The 21,577-nt window shown below is 50.2% G+C and overlaps 1 protein-coding gene and 1 non-coding gene across 2 annotated transcripts in view; both read right to left on the bottom strand.

The window, feature by feature from the left end:
- Nucleotides 1–315: 315 nt before the first annotated feature.
- SHB (SH2 domain containing adaptor protein B) overlaps nucleotides 316–21,577 on the bottom strand; it is a 148,589-nt gene continuing 127,327 nt past the window's right edge. The window contains exon 6 of the mRNA XM_010369997.2: nucleotides 316–1,187. Within this exon, the coding sequence (XP_010368299.1) occupies nucleotides 1,004–1,187 (184 nt within the window). The 3' untranslated portion in view covers nucleotides 316–1,003. The remainder of the gene's footprint in view (nucleotides 1,188–21,577) is intronic.
- On the bottom strand, nucleotides 15,822–15,883 carry LOC115894070. The gene has a single exon (XR_004054122.1). It is a non-coding gene; the product is annotated as a U7 small nuclear RNA (small nuclear RNA).

Below are 21,577 nucleotides of genomic sequence, written 5' to 3'. Positions count from 1 at the left end.
TCCCACTGCAGGAGGGAAAGACCGGTTGTTTGATCAACACTGGAGGCTCCTGTGTCCACTGCTGAAGCCTGAACTCTGAGCTCTGCGTTGACTCCCAGAGTGCTACCGACTGCCTCAGCCCAGTTGCCAGAGCAGATGGCTCTGGTGTCCAGAGCTGCTGAGGGCTGGAGCTGAGGCCTCGGCCTCCCTCCCCTCCCTGGGGCCTGCCACAGCAGTAAGCCCAGAGGAGACACACCTTGCTCTGGGAGTGAAACCAGTAGACAAGCACTGACCCCTCAGAGACCCTCTGCAGTATATCAAAAAAGGATAAGGCTATATATTAAATGACTATTTTATTTACATACCCTATTCATAAATAATTGAATCTTCTTTTTGACTGCACAATGATTTCTTGAAGATCGCCTAATGATTACACTGAGTGACTACAAGTAGATCAGCGGGCTTACCCATCTGTGTATGACCACATTCTCACATCTGTACTCACACGCACACTCACACAGACACATACATACACACCAGCGGGGGCGGAACGCCAGGGCCTCCAGGGCTCTCAAAGCACCAGCATTTGGCTCCCAGCATCCGTTGGGGGCCCCTGTGGGAAAACTTTGCCCCGTACACAGGTGTGAATTCGACAGCTGGAGAACAAAGAGATGTCAGCCAGGGAGCTCCCGCCCCACCCTACCCCCACCCCTTGGAGCTGGTCTGCCTTTGTTCATCCTGGAAGGCATCTCTTTGGATTTGCAAATATTTTAATTCACAGAAACTCAAGGAGAGGGTGGGGGTGGGGGCTGGGGTGGTGTGTTGGCCGCCCCTCTGTCTTTCTCCAGGCCTTCTCCAGCCCCCGTAAGTGGCAACAGCATTCTAGAGACATGCAGTGGTGTGCTAGTACCATACACACAACACAAATGACATAGCCAGCAACAGTGGCCGGGCTGGTTGGTGGGGGGCCTCCGGCACCTCCAAGTCTCAGGCTCTGTCACAGAGCAGGGCAGGTCTGGTCCGCTCACAGGGTCCTCACAGCCACGGGGTAGAGGAGGGACAAGTGCTCGGCCCCTTTGATGGGTAGCTTTCTGGTGGTGTAGTAGTGGATGACTTCCGGGACACTGTCGAATGGAGGGCTGTTCTGACCCAGAATGTATTTCTCTTTGGTTTTGGCCAGTTTCATGTGCATAAAACCCTGGTTGCTCCTGTGAACAAAACACAGAGGTTATCAGAACTACCCCTCTGACACTCAGGCTGAGGCCAAGGGACTCCTCAGCTCTCTGGGACAGAAGGGATCCTAGCCATCAAGTGGCTGGGAGCTGCACCTCTCCATGCCAGGGCCAAGGCCCAAGACCAGATGAAATGCAGCTGCACCCAAGTGCACCCCCAATTCCGGCATCTGGCCTGGAACCAGCAGCAGCTGCCACGGCTACAGGAGAGCATTCCAACACTGAATGATTCTAGGGGCTTCTTCAGAAAAACAAAACAAAACTTAGTCCCTCTTTCTACTACTAGTGCATATCCCTGTTTAAGCCTTGCCTGACAGGTGCAAAGTGTGTTCAAATCCCCAATGCCATGACAAGTGGGTAGGGCAGGGGTCATTACCCCCAGTTTCCAGAGGAGGAAATTGTGTGGCAGGGATGGCAAGTGATCTGTTCTTCCCTTTCAGTAGTAGAAAACTGTCACTGGGAAGGGGTCACCCAGCCAGGGACTACATTTCCCAGCCTCCCTTGCAGGCAGTTAGCCATGTGACTCGGCTTAGCTAATGCAAAGTGGGCAGAAAGTCTGTACTACCTGCCCTCTGCATCCTCCCCTTCTTCATAAACCCTGTCTCTCCCAAGGTCCAGCCTGTGTTGTCTCTGCTGGGTGGTCTTCCAGGCTCCCACAGGCAGAGCTCCTTCCTTCATCTGGTGGCACTGAGGACACACATGCCTTCCTGAACTGCAGGTACTTAGCCACCATCCCAGCTCCTCTGAGCATGCCACGGAGCAGGGCCCAGTCTATGTCCACCATGCTTGGCTTCAGACTTGCCTGGGAGGAGCCTCCTGAAGTCTGCTCAAGGAAAAGCAGTGGGTGGGTTCCTCAGAGAGCAGAGCCTGTGTGCTCACAGCCCTTGGAGCCCACCTGCATCTGCTCACACAGAGCCAAGGCCACGGTCCTCCCACCAGCATTTGCCTGGCCCCAGAAGACCTCTCCCAGCTCTCGCTGGGGCTGCAGCCACACTGGACCCCTCACCCCTCCACCAGCCTGCCTTGGTCCAGGCTGCCGTCTTCCTGCCCACTCGGTTCCACACCTTTTATGATTCCACTATGATTCTGCCACCACACCTGTGGATGCTTTAGATTTTCCAAAGCACAGTCCACTTTATCGGGTGTCTGTCCCTCAGGTAGAAAGCTGGAGCTTCTGACAAATCACCTGCCCCCATCTCCATGGCCTCTAGAAGACTCCCCCAACCTGAGCTCCAAGCAGACTTGAAGGTTTGCAGCCTTTCTACTCCAGCTCCGCCCCTCGCCACTGTCACTCCCACAGGGGCTCTCAGGGCTTGAACACATCTCTTTCCGTCAGGACTGGGCTTCCCAAGCTTACGAGTGCCCGCTCTATTGACATCTTAATTTGGGCTCCAGGACCATTTTCATATGCACAGAACAAATGCTTAATGAAGTGCGAGCACTAAGCAATATGTCTGCTTATAATAATGTATTTAGAGATGTCACCCTCAGCTTAACGGAAATCGTTGGGAGAGCAATTACATTTCAAGAGAGAATAATTCCTGTAAAGAACTGAAATTTAAATCAAGATTTTTTAAAGGCTGGCAATGTTCTAATTACAGAGCCTGTGGCAAGTTCTGCTCCTCAGTAAAGGGTCATTTCACTGGAGAATTGCCTAGACACGTCTGAGAAGCAGGCGGCGCACTTGCTTAGGCTGCAGAAAGGAAACGGCGTGTATATGACAAGAAGAATGTAAAACTCCATTCCAGTGAAGACTCACCTACCCGCCACGCCGAAGAGACCACAGATCTGTGCCAGCTTGGAAAGGGCTGTGATTGCTTAAATAACACACTGAAACTGTGTGGCTGAGAAAACAGCAGAAGAGTTAAAAAGCTGAGCTCTAAGAGCCACATGCCCAGCTTCGCCTGGAGAATGGGTGCGGGCGGGCGAGAGAGCAGGGCTGGTAAGAAGGGGCTGCAGGTGCCAGGGACACTCAGCAGGGAGGAGGGTGTGACCCTGGGCACATCATTCCCCTCTACATGCATGCACTGAGTGGCCTTATGTTTTTGGAGTGCTGGACTAGCAGGCTTTGTGATTCTCACAGATCTATGCCTGGGGGACAGAGTGGAGGAGGTGTCAGGCAGACAGTCATGGCCGCTGGCGGGAACTGAGTCTGCCAGTGTGCAGGTATGAAGCTGTAGGGGAGCGAGCCAGTTTCATTTTCAAAGTTAGGGGAGTAACTCACATGGATGAAAGTAACATTTCACATTAATTTGTTCTACAGCATCGGGCAAGGGATGTGGACAGTGATGGCGGCAATGGCTCTGACAGAGTCTGAAACAGACGCAAAGCTCCTCTGTTCACAGGATAGGGGCTTAGAATGGCCAAGGTACAATGTCCTCTGTACCTTGGCTGCTGACAGATAGTGAGTTGGGGCAGCTGCCAGGCTGAGAAGAGTCTAGACGTCCCCTGGAAGTCCCTCCTGCCTGTCTGAGCCTGCTGTTTATCCCCCGCAACACACTCCTATTTCGCCTGTGTAAGCACCCACAAGTTTACCACCTTGAGCCAGGCTGTGCCAATGGGGCAGGCTGGTCATGAAGCTCAGAGACCAAGGCAGAGCTGGGACCAGCACTTGGGCTCCATGAACCCCCAGTCTGAGGCCTGACTATTCTCAGGCAGAGGGAGAACGGCACGCTCACATGCTGACCCTCCCGGGCTCAAGCACTGCACCCCGTGGGTTCCCTAGCCCTCAGGCTGTCCTTGTGCCTTGCTGGGCTCTGTCCCTTCTCCCGCTGCATCCACAGGGAGGCTGACTAGATGACCCCGGGGGGTGCTTCCAGCCCTAGGTCCTGGATTCCACATGTGCAAAACATAATCTGCTGCCTACCTGCTGAGGGGTTCCTGCAAGAAGGGGTCTGCAAGCAGCCTTACACATTCCCTCCACCGCTGCCCTCATCCCCAGTCCTGCTTTCGCTGGGGCATCGGCCAGGATTGCCTTCAGGGACAATGCTTCCTATAGGCCAGGCTCTATGTCCTTAAGCACCGAGGAGCAGACAGGGGAGGTGTCCGGCCCAAGATCACACAGTGATCATCAGCAGCTGATGCCCAGAGTCAGTGCTCCTGACCTCAGCACTCCCCAGACCTAAGAGAGGGCCTCATGTAACCCTCAGTGCTCCATGTGAAGCCAGGCAGGGGGGTGGGTGAGAGGCGTCAGACCCTGAGCAAACATCCCTTCCACAATGATCTTCCGCCTCCACAGCGCCCATGGTGCAGGGCTGACAGCAGGTCAGAGACAGCAGAGGGGCTGGGAGTAAAAGACAATGTGTGGCACCCACACAAGAGGCTGTGCTGGGGATTGGGAATGACATGTTCTGATTGGTGGAGCCCCCAGGACCACCCCCCAGGGGTCTGAGGTCCCGAGACTATCTGCCAATCCTCGACCAATGCAAGGGTCAGGTGACGCCTTGTCCACACACAGCCAGGAGACATGCTGTGACAATACATTCTCATTGGTTAAGGGCCCCATGAGGGAGATGTCACCTAACAGGTGAAGATTTAAAAGCAGCTGCCAGGAGTGGCTTCAGTGACTCCCACCTTCACACAAAAGGAGAGGAGAGCATGAGCAAAGGAAGCATGAGCATTTCTATGGAGAACAGAGGGGTCCATCAGGCAAGGAGTATGCCCAGGGATGTGTGGCTGCTCCAGACAGCACGTATTCTGAGCTGCAAACAGTCTAGGGGTCACCTCTCACTCCCCTGGGGTACTGTGGAGGAAACTGAGGCCAGACAGTATACTACCCTGGCCCAAGGTGCACGGCAAGGCAGGCTGCAGGTGAGCCCAAAGCCCCAGCCCTGCATCCCGAGCCAGGTAAGCCGGGTTCCGGGCCACACCCCCTCCCACCTTTCTTCAAGGCAGCGTGGGCTTCCGCACTTCAGCACCATCATGGTTCAGGGAGGACACTGCCCCCGGGGAGCTTCAACAGGCTGCTGTGCCTGCCAAGCTCCTGCATCAGCCCCGTCTCCTTTGATAGGACATCTTGCGAGGGCAAAGTCACAATGAGAGGTGTCTCTAGTGGGTGACCTGTCTAATGAGTCTTGTAAGGCTGGCAGAGGCCGGGGTGCTGGAGCTGTCACAGGCGTTCAGATGGCTCATTATCATCACAAAAAGCACCTCCTCATCATCAGGATTATCAAACGTGCCGGGCACGTAGGGCTAATAACAGGCCCCACCTCGCAGCGCAATCACAGGCTTTAATAAAACATTACTCAGCCTGCAGCTGCCGGCCGCTGAGCAGGGTACGACGCCTCACCTCTCGCTTTTAGACCTAATTGCTTGATGCATATTTCATGAAGAATCCTGAGTAATAGTTATGTTAAACCGCTTCTTTTCGTGATGAAATGACTTAAAAATACTTGCATATAATATTTATGCGGGAGAAGGATGGAAATTGGCTTTTGGGACTAACGCGTGGGACCCAGTTACAGGACTCCAGACACAGAGGGGATTTTTGGTTTACCTTAGCTTGAAAGGTGTGCAGGGAGCTGCTGTCCTGACCCAGATGTCCTCAGAACATTAGCCCTCAGGTCGAAACCATCCAAGGCTCCCCATGGCCAAAACGTATATAATGACATCCAGTACTTCAAGAGCACCTACTGCGTACTGGGCTCTGAGCTGAGCTGTTGCCACATATTATCTCATTTAAACTGCAGAGCAAAGCTGCTAAGTTGTTAGAATGATCACTATTTACAGATGGGGAAACTGAGGCTCAGGAAGGTTGTATCTCATGGGACATGGTAGGGCTAGGATTTGAACCTATGTTTGCTGAACTCCAAAGCCTGGCATTCAGGACCCAGAAGCTCCCACCACAGCCTCATCTTCCTCTGCTCGGCCACCCGCTGGCCTCTTTCTGCCCCAAGATCTGGCTTCCCCGCAGCTTGGTGAGAACTGGAGGCTGAGAATCCTGCAAGCCCACTGTGATGTTTCTCAGCCGGCTGAGCCATAGCCCCCTCTGGCCTCTGGGCACACACACACGCCTGGCACACAGCCGAGGCACTGTGGCCGTCACCCACCCACCCATCCATCCATCCATCCATCCGGGTCTGCCCAGAGCCGGGGCAGTGAGGCCCCATGCATCCTCGCCTCCAGACATAAGCTCCTCAGGGCAGGCTGGTGGCTGGTCGACCTTGTCACCGACTGCGGCCCAGCAAAGGGAGAAGCTGCACATTCTGAGGCTGGACACAGTGGATGCTTTTTCCAGCCAACAACAGTTCCAGGATGAGCCAGTGAGAACTGGCAAAATGGGAAGGACTAGGGAGCTTCCAGAGGGTCATCCCTGCGAGGTGCGTACACAGGCACGTGCTTTTCATATCAGAGTCTCCCCCAGGGAGGCCACAGGGAAGAATGCGCCAGAGCCCTTTTCCCTTAGGATTTGGAAAGGACTTATTCCAGGGGGCCCAGTGCCCCCTGCCCAGGCCTAAATAAAACATGAATGTGAGACAAGTTCCCTTGCAAAATCGTGGTCTTCTTGAGCGCTGGCCCTGCCCCTCCCTACTCGGGCTCTTAAGTGGCTGCATCTTTTCTTCTTGTTGGGCCATTTTGGTATTTTTTACCCCCCACTCTTTCTTATGACTTTATTTTCTATTATCCCAAAGAATGTGGCACCATGCTGTTGGGCCATTTTAAACATTTAAATGTTACACTGTGCAAAGATTCCTGGGCCAGATCGGTGGAAGGAGAGACAGAATGAGCTTGTGCATTTAAAGTGCACTCAACCATCAGCTGCCAGATAATTCCCAGGGGAGGGAGGTGTCGCAGGTCCCCTGGCCTTGGTGAGCAGGGCAGCAAGTGCTCACACTCTGAGCCCTGGGAGCGTCGCCTCCATGCCTGGCATCGGGGAGGGCCCTTCCACCCCTACAGACATGTACTTGCTTCCGACGGGGTAGAAGCCAACAGGGAAGTTTGTGCCATATTGAAGGGAGTCAGGCCCAGCTCTAATGCTAACCTGCTGTGATGTGGGTGAGAGAACCAGCCTGGAGGGTGACCATAGCAAGCTACCTCCGTGGTCACCTACCAAGCCTGCAAAATGGGTAGTTCCTGCTATAACCCCACCCGAGGACGGAGATTCTGCCTCTTGAAAGCAGTGCCTTTATGACATAGCTTTTGCTCTCCTCCTGCCGCCTCTTTGACCTCCAGGGGAGTGTGACATTTTGCTAGGTCTATGCCTCTAAAGAAATTCTCCTCCTCACCCCTGCGAGCAAGATACAGCCACTTCAGCAACACAGTGCTGGAAGATTCGAGAAGCACAGCATTACCCATCTTACCACCTGGGGACGTGCTGCCAAGTGCTCTATGTACCTCCTCACAGCAACATCAAGAGATGGGCCTACAGATTGCAGGTGGGGAAGCAGAGTCAGAGGGCTCAAGTGACTGACCTGGGAGTATGCAGCCACTGAGGCGAGAAGTGAGACTGAACACAAGTCCATTGAATCTTCACAGAGCTGGAGTGGGTGCCTGCCTGCCAGGCAGACACATGACCCCGTTCTCCCTCAATGTGTGGTAGACAAAGGGGGTGGAAATCTCTCTGAAGAAAAATAGGCCACTGTTTCAGTACAGCATTCAGCAAAGAGAGGCCCCTGCTATTTTAGCGGAAAGCCAAGAATCCCAAATGCATGGAGAGCTGTAGCCTGGACCTGGGGTACCTCCCTTCAGACACTGCCCCAACACTGTGAGAGATGTGGCTTCACGGCAGCAAGTATTTCAACAGTCCACATCTGTGGTCCAATTACCCAGAGCCCAGGCAAAGCCCAGGCAGAGCCCACTCACACAGGGCCTGGCCTGCCTCTGGCACGGCTGAGAAGACCTTAAATGCTCCCTTGGTCCATGACTGGACTAATGTGTGGCCTCCCAAGGAAGCTGGGAGGGCTGGCATTGTATGCAAGATACCCACTGCACAGATGAGAAGAACAAGGGCCTGAGGGAGAAGCAACTTGCCCAGTCACCGTGCAAGGCTATCGGGGCTTTCTGAGCCAGGGGACCAGGACGTGAGTGCATCTCACTGTGTGACTGGGTTCTCCAACTGTGTGAGGCGTGCGGCAGTGGGCATGGAGGCTCCTTCTAGCTGAGATGTGCTAAGAGTCAAGGGTGCTGGGATAAAGGAGCTTAGGAGGCCCATGCGGCCAACACCTGCATCCCGCCCACAGCTTCCAAAGCAGCCTTCACAGTGACAAGCCAAAGACACACACGCCAAGTTATTGTGAACAAACGTCTCGATGTAAATGCTGCTGAGCGAAATGACGTGATTTACAACCAAATAATTAGACTTTCAATACACGCATCAGCAGCGATTAGCCTTCCCGAGACGCCCAGGCATTTCTCAAGCTCTAAGTTGGCGGCCCAGGGTGAAGGCCTTCAGTAAATCATGACAAAAAGCCATCTCTGGGCGGGAGGCCTGGCAGATGCCTCTCCTGGCGAACATGTAGAGGCATACGGCTCGCTTTAGCACACAAAGCAGTAGGTATGTCAAAATGAACCCATTTTGGTCAATTTTCTCAGGAGAAAACCAACACATTATCAGACAAGAGGTTTTTGAATGAGGGCTCAGGCTGAGGGAGTGAGCCTCCCATTACCAGGGGTGTGTAAGTGGGAAGGCAATGACACTTGGTGGGGGGGGATCCCGCTGGATGCCTTTTGTCACTCAGTCCAGCCTGAGTGACAAAGTGAGATCCTTTCTCAAAAAACAAAACAGAAAAGGAACTAAACAGGAAACTGGTCATAGATGGTCAGGGGCATTTATTAAGTGTCTACTGTGTGCATTGCTCTGTATGCAACATTTCTGAGGGAGACAAGACACCAACCAGATACTTTGAGATCATTTGGTTCCCTGCCATCATTTTACAGATGACATTGAGGCTCAGAGAAGGGCAGAGGTTTACTCTCTTTCTACAATAAAGCCCCCTGCCCCATGCCTCTATTGTGGAGGATTCTCTGGCAAGACCAGCAGACTGAATCTGCAGTAATGGGATACTGGGGTAGGGGATGAGGCAGGGGGAGGGGGCATGCAGGGAGGGGAAGGAAGCAGCAATGCCCCCCGCTCCTCATTTCTCATCCGGAGCCACCCCATGGACCCTGGCTCTTGCTAAAGCATGGTGCTCACCCTCACCAGTCTTCCTGGCCCCCTGGTGGGGGCCCCCTCACCAACTGACCAAGGGTGTTCACCAGCACAGCAAGTGGACTCACTATCCACAAAGCACCTGATCCAACTTACAGTTTTATTTAAGAAAAAAAGTAAAGATGAGAAACTCAACAATCCTTATCAAAACCCCAATGTCATTCTTCACAGCAAAAGAAGAAAACAATCCTAAAATTCATGTGGAACCACAAAAGACCCTGAGTAACCAAACCAATGCTGAAGAAGAAAAAGTTGGAGGCATCACACTTCCTGATTTGAAATTATATTACAAAGCTATAGTAATCAAAACAGTATGGTACTGGCATAAAAACAGACACATAGACCAGTGGAACAGAATAGAGATCCCAGAAACAAATCCAAACACATATGGGTCAACTAATTTTTGATGAGGGTACCAAGATAAAAGATAATCCCTTCAATAAATGGTGCTAATAAAATAGATTTCCATATGCAAAATAATGAGCCTATATCTTCTATTATATACAAAAATCAACTCAAAATGGATAAAAGACTTAAATATAAAAACAGAAACTAGCCGGGCACGGTGGCTCAAGCCTGTAATCCCAGCACTTTGGGAGGCCCAGACGGGCGGATCACAAGGTCAGGAGATCGAGACCATCCTGGCTAACACTGTGAAACCCCGTCTCTACTAAAAAATACAAAAAACTAGCCGGGCGAGGTGGCGGGCGCCTGTAGTCCTAGCTACTCGGGAGGCTGAGGCAGGAGAATGGCGTAAACCCAGGAGGCGGAGCTTGCAGTGAGCTGAGATCCGGCCACTGCACTCCAGCCTGGGTGACAGAGCGAGACTCCGTCTCAAAAAAAAAAAAAAAAAAAAAAAAAAAAAACCAGAAACTATAAAACTCTTAGAGCTTAGGGGAAAAGTTCCTGGACACTGGCCTTGGCAATGATTTTTTTGGATATCATATCAAAAGCTCAAAATAAATAAATGGGACTACATCCAAGCTCCTGCACAGTAAAAGAAACAATAAGATGAAACGGCAGGCTACAGATTGGGAAAAAATATTTGCAAACCATATATCTGATAAAGGGTTAACATCCAAAATTTATAAAGGACTCACACAACTCCATAATGGAAAAACAAATAACCTGATTACAAAATGGGCAAAAGACCCGAACAGACATTTCTCCAAAGAAGACATTAAAAAATGGCTGACAGGTATATGAAAAGGTGTTCGACATCAGCAATCATCAGGGACATGCAAGTTAAAACCACTATGAGGTATCACTTCATACCCAGTAGAATGGCTATCATCAGAAAGTCAAAAGATAACAAATGTTGGCTAGGATGCGGAAAAAAGTAAACTCTTATACACTGTTGGTGGGAATGTAGACTGGTACAGCCATTATGGAAAACAGTACGGAGCTATGTAAGGAAATTAGAAGTAGAACTACATTATGACCTAGTGATCCCTTTTCTGGGCATATACCCAAAGGAAATAAAATCACCGTCTTGTAAAGACATCTGTACTCCATGTTCACCGCAGTGCCATTCACAATAGTCAGCATATGAAAACAACTGAAGGTCTGTCAAGGGTGAATGGATAAAGAAACTGTGGTGTATGTATAATAGAATACTATTCAGTCCTAAAAAAGATCTTGTCATTCACCACACAGGAATAGGCCTGGAGGACACTAGGGGCAGTGAAAAAAGCCAGATCCAGAAAGAAAAATACTGTATATGGCCGGGTGTGGTGGCTCACATCTGTAATCCCAGCACTTTGGGAGGCCAAGGTGGGTGAATAACCTGAGATCAGGAGTTGGGAGACCAGCCTGGCCAACACAGTGAAACCCTGTCTCTGCTAAAAATACAAAAATTAGCCAGGCATGGTGGTGGATGCCTGTAATCCCAGATACTCAGGAGGCTGAGGCTGGAGAATCGCTTGAACCCAGGAGGCAGAGGTGGCAGTGAGCCAAGATCGCACCACTGCACTCCAGCCTGGGCAACAAGAGCGAAGCTCCATCTCAAAAAGAAAAAAAAAAAAAGGAAAAAGAAAAAAAAAAAAAGAAAAATATTGTATGATCTATCTCATTTACATGTGGAATCTAAAACAAATACAAATATGTAGAGATAGAGAAAAAAACAGTGGGTCCTTGGGGCAGGGTGGGGAGGAGATGGGGAGATGTAAGTCAGAGGGTACAAAAGAGCAGACATGCAGGATGAACAAGTGTAGGGAGCTGATGCACAACAGGAGGACCACAGGTAATAAACAAATTGTACTTCATATGGTATTCATGCTAGATGAGTAGATGTTAGCTGCTCTAGTCACATACACACACAAAAAGTTAACTATGTAAGGTCAGGGATATGCTAATTTGCTTCACTATGGGAACCTTTTTTGTTTTGCTCTGTTGCCCAGGCTGGAGAGCAGTGGTGAAATGATAACTCACTTTGTAACCCCAAATGCCTGGGCTCATGCAATCCTCCTGCCTCAGCCACCCAAGTAGCTAGGACAACAGGGGTGTGCCACCATGCCTGGCTAATTTTTAAAACTTTTTATAGGAATGAGGTCTCACTATGCTGTCCAGGCTAGTCTTGAACTCCCAGACTCAAGCAATTCTCCTGCCTTGGCCTCCCAAAGCGCTGGGATTATAGGCATGAGGTACTGCATCCAGCTTATAGTAACCTTCTTACTATCTATATGTATTCTATAACATCATGGTGTGTATCTTCATTACACACAATAAACTTTATTTGAAAAGAAGAAAAAAAATCCAGAGGGGCCTTTTAAAACTGCAAATTAAGACAGATCTGCTGCTTAAAGGCCACTGCCTCTAACCCAAGGGCGGTTTTTCTTCCCCAATTTCAAAGGCATCTGGTTGGCTGGGAACCACCCAGAAACCCTGCCAAGGACCTTTTGCAAATCATATGAATGACCGTGGTTCCTGGTGGAAAAACTCCCAATAGTTCTTGGGAATCCAGGTCTCAGTTTCTTCATCTGTGAAATGGAAAATAGTATACAATGTTCCCTGAAGTCCACTGAAAGCTAAGTAAAGAGCTCAGAACTGGGTGTTGGGGTACTGGCTTCTGCCTTATCAGGCCTTGGTTCCCCCATCTACATGATGAAGAGACAACCTTTGAAGCTTGGCACATAGGAGATGCTCACACCACATGGGAAGGAAGGATATTAAACAAAAGGATTTGCCTTCATTACAAACACCCCAGAGCCCCAGGGCTGGAAGAGGAGTGGAGGTTTTTAAAAAATAGAGTTGATTCAAGTGTGTCCTAGAATGTCCACCAGTACCCAGAGACTTAACTTGTTAAGCCTGTGGCCCCCTGGGTCTCTTTGCAACCAAAATCTGTTTTAAACCGCCCTCTAAGAAATTCTGATGCATGTTCAAGTTTGAGAATCATCATTCTAGCTCCATCTGATGATGGAAACTCCTCTGTAATATCCGCAATATTTACTGTCCAGCTTTGCTACTTACCACCACCACTAGAGAGCTCATTCCTCACCAAGACAACCCCTTCCAAATAGACAGCTTTGCCCATCATTAAGTTCTTCCATGTCCTGAGCTGAAATGTGACTAACTGTAGCATGCTGAGGTCAGCCCAGCTCCGAGCTCTAGCTCCTGCAGGCCAAGTCCACTGCTTCTGCCCTGCGAAGGTCCCTCAGACAGGAAGACCTGGGCTGCTCTTTTCCAGCTGTCCCCCTGGGGCAGAATTTCCTGCTCTTTCCCATCCTGGTCACTTCTGCTGCCCGTTCCCGAGGCAGTCACCATCTCTCACACAGTGGGAGCCAGCAACTGAACAGGGTCCTGTGGAGTCTGTCCAGCTTGGCCATCAGCCCTGCCGGCTGGACACAACTCTGTCATTAACACGGACACTCCTGAGCTTCGGCTGAACTCCTTTTTGGGGTCTGCTGACCTCCTGAGTACCCCTCTCTTCCAGCCCCTCCAAAGTCCCAAGAGACAGGGTCTTATTGACATGAAAGTATCATCAGGTATAGCAACACTCGTCTCTTGACCACCCCAAAAGGGGCAGAAGCCGAGAGCTTTTCTGTGATGGGAAGGGATGGGGGGGTCTTGCTTTGTTGCCCAGGTTGGAGTACAGTGGCACATTCATAGCTCACTGTAACCTGTAACTCCTGGGGATAAGTGATCCTCCTGCCTCAGCCTCCTGAGTAGCTTAGGATTACAGGTGTGAGCCACCATGCCCAGCTAATTAATTTTTTTTATAGAGACCGCATCTCACTATGTTGCCCAGGCTGGTCTTGAACTCCTAGGCTCAAGCAATCCTCCTGCCTTGGCCTCCCAAAGTGCTAGGATTACAGGCATGAGCCACTGTGTCCAGCTGGGCCCAAGAATTTTAAGAAGCAAAAGCCCACTGGCTTTGGCCACACTTGGAAGGTTTGGAAATGGAACTTTGAAAGGTCACTGTCAGTTCTTCATAGTCTGGGTTCTGGGGGGCAAATCTTCTCATGTTGGACATTCATTCTGGCAGCTTCTTGACAACCTCTTTTCTCAAGGTGGAGAATTTTCTCAAAATTAAATCTCCGGTTCTTTGCTCCGTAATGAAATTGATTTCTGCCTTGACAGAAAACAAAGCTTTCATTTTATTATTTGGCTTGGGTTTGACCACATTAATTATTGCTGTTTTTTCCCCCCCCAGCACGTCTGCAAGTAATTGAGTTCCACAAAGTTACTTACTTTAGGAACTGATTGCTTCCTGAAAGCAAAGCTCCCACAGAAGTAAAACAGGCAACCCTAGCTTCTTCAGAGACGACATTTTGGTTAGGGTTGGAACAATTCAGAGCAGGAAAATGTATTTTCCTAGCCTGAAAATCTGAACTCAACATGGGGTTATGCGAATATTTTCTGAAACGTGGGTGTCCAGGTCACACCATCTCCTGCGTTTGCTGCCTCAGTCATCTTACCATTGATGTGTCAGAATCCTACACTGCCTCAAGTTTCTAATCACTGTTACTGGCGTCATTCTTCCGGCCTCTGAGAACACTCTGCGGACGCCTGTTCAAGTCAATTCCTAACACCAGCTATACCAGGAGCTAAGAAAAGCCTGCCCAGCACCGTGCAAATGCGTTTCTCCCTGCGAGGTTGTGTTCAGCCTCGGTGGGGCATACGCCTTTAGTGCCAGGAGGAAATGATGGGTACACAGCTTGCTCTCTGGCAGACTGGGAGGTGGTGGGGGATTGTTGAAGGGATGGAGGGCTGGGATGTGGAGGGCTGATGTAGCCACAGGTGAGCCCCTCATCTCTCTAAGCCTGTCTCCTTGAGCGTAAAGTGAGGTTGCTGTGGGGAGCCAGAGAGAGTTGACTAGGGCTTCAGGGTGTACAAAACTGTGGTCCTGGACCACGACTGCATTTATGCCTCACAACGATCCTGAGATGTAGGAACTATTACTCTCCCCATTGTACAGATGTAGAAATGGAGGCCACACAGCTAGTAAGATGCAGAATGGAGATCTGAACCCGGGAGGGATTCTGGCTCCAGGTGGTCTACCTTCTTAGCCACAATACTCTATGCTCTTTCTCTACTGAGCCAGTTAAAGTACCCCCAAGTAACTGAGGTACAGAGAAGTAACAAAGAAAAGTTCAAGACAGCTGGAACCAGAAACAGGTTTCCTAACTCCACAGCCAATGAACTTCCTGCTCTGCCTCATTAAAAAAAAAAAAAAAAAAAAAAAAAAAAAAAAAAAAAATCCTCTATTATAGGCCAGGCAACTTTAGGAAGCCAAGGCAGGCAGATCAGCTGAGGTCAGCAGTTCAAGACCAGCTTGACCAACATGGTGAAACCCCATCTCTACTACTAAAAAAAAAAAAAAATACAAAAATTAGCTGGGCATGGTGGTGCACACCTGTAATCCCAGCTGCTCTGGAGGCTGAGGCAGGAGAATTGCTTGAACTTGGGAGGCGGAGGTTGCAGTGAGCCAAGATCATGCCATTGCACTCCAGCCTGGGCGACAGAGCGGGACTCTGTCTCAAAAAACAAAACAAAACACCATTATAAAAGAGATTCACTGTGGAAAATCCAGAAAACACAAATCCAAAATAAACAAAAAGAAGGTAAAAACCTGCCATTTCATCACCACAGATACTGGTTAACCACAATTCGGCACAGTGCCTTTCTATATTTTTCCCACATACATGCGTACAAGCATGTGACATATGGTTACCGACTGGGCTGAACTTTGTAATCTGATTTTATTACAATCATGGCTCATTTTGAATGTTGTGATTATTTTTCTCCTGAATACCATCTCCAAATGTTTCCTGAGTACCTATACTGTGCCAGGCCCTCTGGGGTGTTGAGACCGAAAGACACGTTCCCAAAGGAACCCTCAGCCAAGAAAGGTTCCTAGCAGATGACAAATCATTTCACACTACAACCCTGAGGGTCGAAATCAGATGTTAGACGGCAAATTTAGAAAGCAAGGTCCAAGGGTTTATGTACCTAGATTTCTTCCTGGGGGTTTTCTAGTAAAAACTGGAAAATCTGCTAGACAAATTCTAGAAGAGCTATAACATTTTATGCACCTCAGTTTTAAACCTAGAAACAAAAACTGGGTGACATTTTACAAAACAGAGAGAGGCTCTATCAATTCCAAGGGAAAACTGAACAGCCGGCCACCCTAGCCAAGCTGGGACCTTAGGGAGGAAGGACACTGCATAGGCCTTTCCTCTAATCTCCAACCTAAACGTCCTTGTACTTTGCTGTTGCTTCCCCATAACTTCCCCAGTTTTCTCCTCTCAAAAATCTTATCATCTGAAGTCCTCCTCAACTGGCCCCTCCTCCAGGAAGACTTCCAAGATGCCCCTAGTCAGGCTTACTTTCTTCCTCCCTCACTCTGTCCTCTGCCACACCTCTGTCCATCACAGTACTTCCCTACCGTCTTGTCTCCGTGTCTAGACTGTGAGCTTAGAGTCTGATGTGTCTTTGTCTCCTCACCCAGCTGACAGCCCAGGGCACGATAAGAGCTCAGTGGTGAAAACCGTGCTGCTGGCTTGTCTATAAGCCCTGCCCTGAAAGCCTGTGCTTAAAATGTGGCAGGGTGATCTCCAAGCTGCCTGAGGCCATAAGCAGAATGTGGATTTTCCAAAGGAAATGGCAAAAATAAAATAAAATTAAAATTAAAAAATGGTTTTAATTAAAGCATTTGTAATAAGCTGGCTTTGTCAAACCCAATTGTTTCTGATATTCCTCTTGGGTGAAATAATCTTTAAAAAGATAAAGAAAAAAAAAAGCAAAGCATTATTAAAAGTGGCAGAAAACACTCGTGCTGGAAGGAGGATGGAGGCTGCTTCCTAGAGAAGGGCAGGCGCAAGACACAGGCCGGTGGATGGAACGGCCTCTGCTCCAGCAGAGGGCAAGGGCGCGTGCGTGCCAGCGTGCCGCACACACAACAAAACCTCATTTTATAGCCCTAACATTTGAACTGCGGGAGCGAAGACGAGGGCTATAAAATTTGACATCTGATTTTATAAATCTGCCTCGAGTACTGACAATGTCTGTGGAGAAAATGAGAGAAGAAAATACAGTGCTTACGGGGCTCCAAAGGGTGATAACCCTGGGGTGGGAGCTGGGACATCTAGGGGCTCTACCAGCAGCCTTCCACAGGACCTCAGGAAGGTCCTCTTCCCTCTCTGTGCCTCAGCTGACCCCACGTGAATGCCAGGGTCTTGACCTGGATGATCCAACTCCCTTTGGGCTCTGACTGCCCAAAGGTCTGGGGAACAGTCAGGCTCTGCCTTAACACTGGGATTTTACCGTGTGAAGTTAGTGGCATCAAGCCCCACCAAATGCCTCTAGGTAAGGGCCAATCATGTTTCCCGTGGGGCCTTTGCATCACTTACCCAGCTATCAGTACAATAAGCCCCTACAGCACAAAGGCTCTGCAAACAACCCCAACTGCATCTGTGCAGCCTCTCAGAGTTTACGAGAGCCTCCACTGCCATTGCAAATCTGGGCCTCAGGGCTGAGAGGCTGAGACGGGAAGTGACTTACTGGTGACCTCCTGGCTGGTGGTAATGGTGGGATTCAGGCTATGATCCCTGTGCTCCTGGTCACAGCCTTCCTCTCCATGTAGCCACCCTTTCACTGATGGCAGATGTGACGTCTGCAGCTGTCCTTGTCGCCTTCCCTGCAGCACCCTGTATGCTTTCTCCCAAGTCGCCAACCAACTCATTCCCAGATGGTTTTTGCAAAAATATTGTTAAATAATTCAAATTAACAAGATGTTAGAAATGTGATTGGAAAGAAATGTTTTTCTCATTTGGAGAGACCACCCAGTGCCTCAGAAAGCAACTGTCCCAGGGCACGAGAGGTTTCCCTGGAGATGGACGGGCAGTTGGAATGCTTCCCCGGTGGCGGAGCTGCACAGGCAGATTTATGTGGGCTGATATGAGACAATTAAAAACCAGCTGGAAACGTAATTGGGGCTGCTCAGATGCTGGAGAAGACCAAGGAGCTCCGGTAAAACAAAGGGCAATGCTGCATCCCTGGCTCAGAGGGGAAACACAGCAGGCCAGGGAGGGAACCCCAGCCTGTTGATGGGCATGTCTGGTACTGCCAGGTTGGGGGGTGGTGCACTGGGCTGTGAACTGGCAGAGTGAGGCAGAATGAGTGCAGGCACCTCTTGCCTCTGGGTTTTAGGTGGCAGTGGGAAGGGGGAAGCTGAGCTGCGGGGAGTCTGTTTTCCTGGGTCTTTTCCAGGTCTACATTGCAGCCGGGAATGCCACCACCCACCCAGCTGCTCCGAAATCTGGATGTGGTCCTTGACTCCTCACTCCTCCTCCCTCTCATCAATTCTACCTTCATATGCCTCTCCTTTCTACTCCCACTGCCCTAGTCCTTCACTCCTGATCTGTCACACACCCAGGGCCAGATAGGGCTTCCTAAACTTCTCTCTCGCCAGCTATGTAGGCCGCCTGCCACTGGCCCCTCTGAATTGGCCTTGGTCTCCTACTTTGCTACCAGATAGTCTCAGCATCATCAGCTTAGCACCCGGGTGCAAACGGAGAACTTCTAAGCTTAGCTGGAGCAAATGGCTGAGAAGGGTCAAGAAAGAACAGTGGTCCAGGAGCTGGGCAGGGTCAGCCTCTGCCCCTCCCTGACAACATGGCCTTAGGTTTCTAAGCCCCTTTGAGCCTCTGTTTCCTCTTCTGTAAAGTAGGAGCAATGAGTTGTGCTTTCTTCACAGCTGCTTGAGGGCTGGACCCAGAGAAGAAACTAGACTCCTCCAGTTGGGTTATGGATGCTGACACTGTTTGCTTATAGCCAGACAGAACCAGCCCCTCTGGTTTCAGGTCTCTGGGCTTTCTCTATGTCACCACTGCCTGGGGAAAGGTGTCTGAGAAATGTTGGGCACGGGGCTCACGGTCACAGGTGCTGTCAGAAAATCCAGCTTAGGTCCAGAGACGGGGTTGGCCATTGGCTGGACTTCTCAGTGCCTGCTAGAGAGGAATGGGGGTGTTTCTACTCCGAGAGACCCCACAAGGTAGAAAGAGACCTTGAGCTGTGTTGCAATCTCATTTCTTTAATGCATTAACTGTGACGTAATGTGAACAACAGTCTCTCTCTTTTTTTTTTTTTTTGAGACGGAGTCTCGCTCTGTTGTCCAGGCTGGAGTGCAGTGGCGCGATCTCGGCTCACTGCAAACTCCGCCTCCCAGGTTCATGCCATTCTTCTGCCTCAGCCTCTGGAGTAGCTGGGACTACAGGCGCCCGCCACCACGCCCGGCTAAATTTTTTGTATTTATAGTAGACACAGGGTTTCACCGTGTTAGCCAGGATGGTCTCCATCTCCTGACCCTGTGATCCGCCTGCCTCGGCCTCCCGAAGTGCTGGGATTACAGGCGTGAGCCACCATGCCTGGCAAGTTTCTTTATCTGTAAAAATGATGGCAATGGTTGCTACTCTTCTCGAACATACTATCACAGTGTGAAAGCTGGCTATTCCCAAATATCAGGCCCTAGGCGAGGCATGCTGACCCGTATCACCTCACTCACACGTTACAGTAGCCCAGAGAGCGTGGCATGGCAGGATTTACACCTGCTGTGCTAGAGAGTAAACAGAGGGCTCAGAGAATAGGCAGAACTCAAACTAGGGTCTGTCTGAACCCCTCAGAAAGAAGGGTGCAAATCATGGTGACTAGTCTGGGATCCTGTAACTTGTCAGAGGCAGAGCTAGGATTTGAACCCAGGTCTACTGGGCATAAGCCCAGGGCTGTTCCTACACTCCCCATCCTCACTACACCAGAATCACCAAAGCACCAGGCTTGAAGTCCAGGAGAGGCACCAGTCTAATGTTGAGGGTGGCATCCTTGGCAATGTTTTACTACCAGCAGGGAACATGTTCTCAGTAATTTCTGAATAAAGGGAAATGTCATCTAATATTCCTCACAGTGTCCTCTCAACAGTGCACTCTCTTATCCTGCAAGGCATCTGCACATTCTAAAGTTCACTGTTCTCATTTAGTCCTCGCAAAGAGCGTTTGGGGAGTCTCTGTTTTGCCTACAGCAGCGGCTTCTAATTGTGGCATTTCCTTTAAACCTTTTAGAAGGAGAAAACACGAAGCACGCTAATTGAGCAGAAAGTTCATTTTTCCTCCATCAGCGCTGAAAGGACATGAAATCCTCCATGTGGTAAAAGCAAAGACACACACCCCCTCTTCCCACATCACCCCTGCTGCCCTGACTCAGGCTGGCTCAAATGCTGCTAGCAAACAGGGCCTGCTGGGAAGGCCAGAGGCAGGCAAGCTTCTTCCTGTCTCTGGGCCTCAGTATCTCTACTTGTTCAAGATATTGGACCAGAAAATCGAAAAAGCCTCTTTCTGTTCCCTAAACCCCAAAATTTCTGCCCAGGGTACTCCTGGAGCTGCTACCTTGACTGGCTGCTAACATGCTTCCCTGTGAGATGAGGAGGCCAGACCGTAAGTTTGGAAGATGGGCAGGAGAGCTGGAGGCGCAGCAGCATGGTAATGAAAAAGGATACCTGTTGAATGGTCATCATCTCCAGCTCCTGATGAGCAACCAGGAGGTCAGAGAAGTTCACTCACTCATCCAAGGCCACACCAAAGGACAACGTACAGAGTGCAAGAGAGGTGAGAGGTTCAAAAGAGGTTATCCAGGAGGAGGGGAGCCTGGATTGGACTCCAGCTCTGCGAGATTCTCTAGCATGCTTTCCAGCTGTAGCCACATAAAATCTAGAACCCATCATTGTAAAGGAGAGTGGATATGGGCACAGATGGAGACTTCCAGGTTGAACCCAGACAATTCGCAATGCACTGGGCCACACCGAGCTCTTTCCCCAACAACCTGTGGCTTTCTGAGGTCTAAAATAAAGATACTTGAGCTACCACTGATAGAGCACTCACTATATGCTGGGGCATATGCTAAGCACTTCACATATATTGTCTCTTCATTAATACACCTGTGAAACCCATTTTATAGATGAGAAAACCGAGGCTCAGAGATGTTCAGTCCCTTTGCCCAACACTACCCTGTTAGTATGTGGCAGAACTGGGTTTCAAGAGCCTAAACCAAGATCCAGAGCCATTGTCTTCACCGCTGTGCAGAGCTCCCTCTGTTGGGGGAGCCATGGGGCACACGGCCAGGAGCTCAGGGCCCCTGCAACCACAGCTGAGCAGTGTGGGGGTCCCGGGGCAAGCAGTACTGCACCCGAGCTGCACACACCTGCCTTCCCTGGAGTCTGCTCTTAAAAGGCTTCATCACCCCTGCAGGGGCCTGGCTGGGGAATACAGAGACCGACTAAGTCCAGGTATTCTGGGGCTGTGCAGGGAACTCAATAATGGCCAGCGAGTTCCCACTGTGGCTTTGCAGGGACTGCCCTGGTGGTTCACGCATGGGGGCAGGCAACCACCATGGCGCTAAGTGTCTGGAGTCTCAGATGTTAACCCAACAAGGGGATGCTTGGATGGCAGAAGGAAGTGGAGACTTGCTTCCTGCTGATAGATGAGGGGAGAGCAGCCTTTCCTCATATCCCCACTCCCACCGCCCCCCTCAAACCTTTATTATTTCTTGCTCCTAGCTGTCAGCAGCAACAAACTAAGATTAATCACTTGCCTGCCTGGACCCAGACATGCCTACTGTTTGAAAACTCTCCCCTTCGCTATATTAATCAATGAACGGACAAGCAAAAGAAAAACAACCCTAACTGCCATGCGCCTCCCAGTGCCCCTCAGCTCTTCTTGGCCCAGTTACACCC

Source organism: Rhinopithecus roxellana, chromosome 16, assembly GCF_007565055.1.
Source record: "Rhinopithecus roxellana isolate Shanxi Qingling chromosome 16, ASM756505v1, whole genome shotgun sequence".
Classification (NCBI taxonomy): domain Eukaryota; kingdom Metazoa; phylum Chordata; class Mammalia; order Primates; family Cercopithecidae; genus Rhinopithecus; species Rhinopithecus roxellana.
This window is presented reverse-complemented; position numbering and strand designations above follow the sequence as displayed.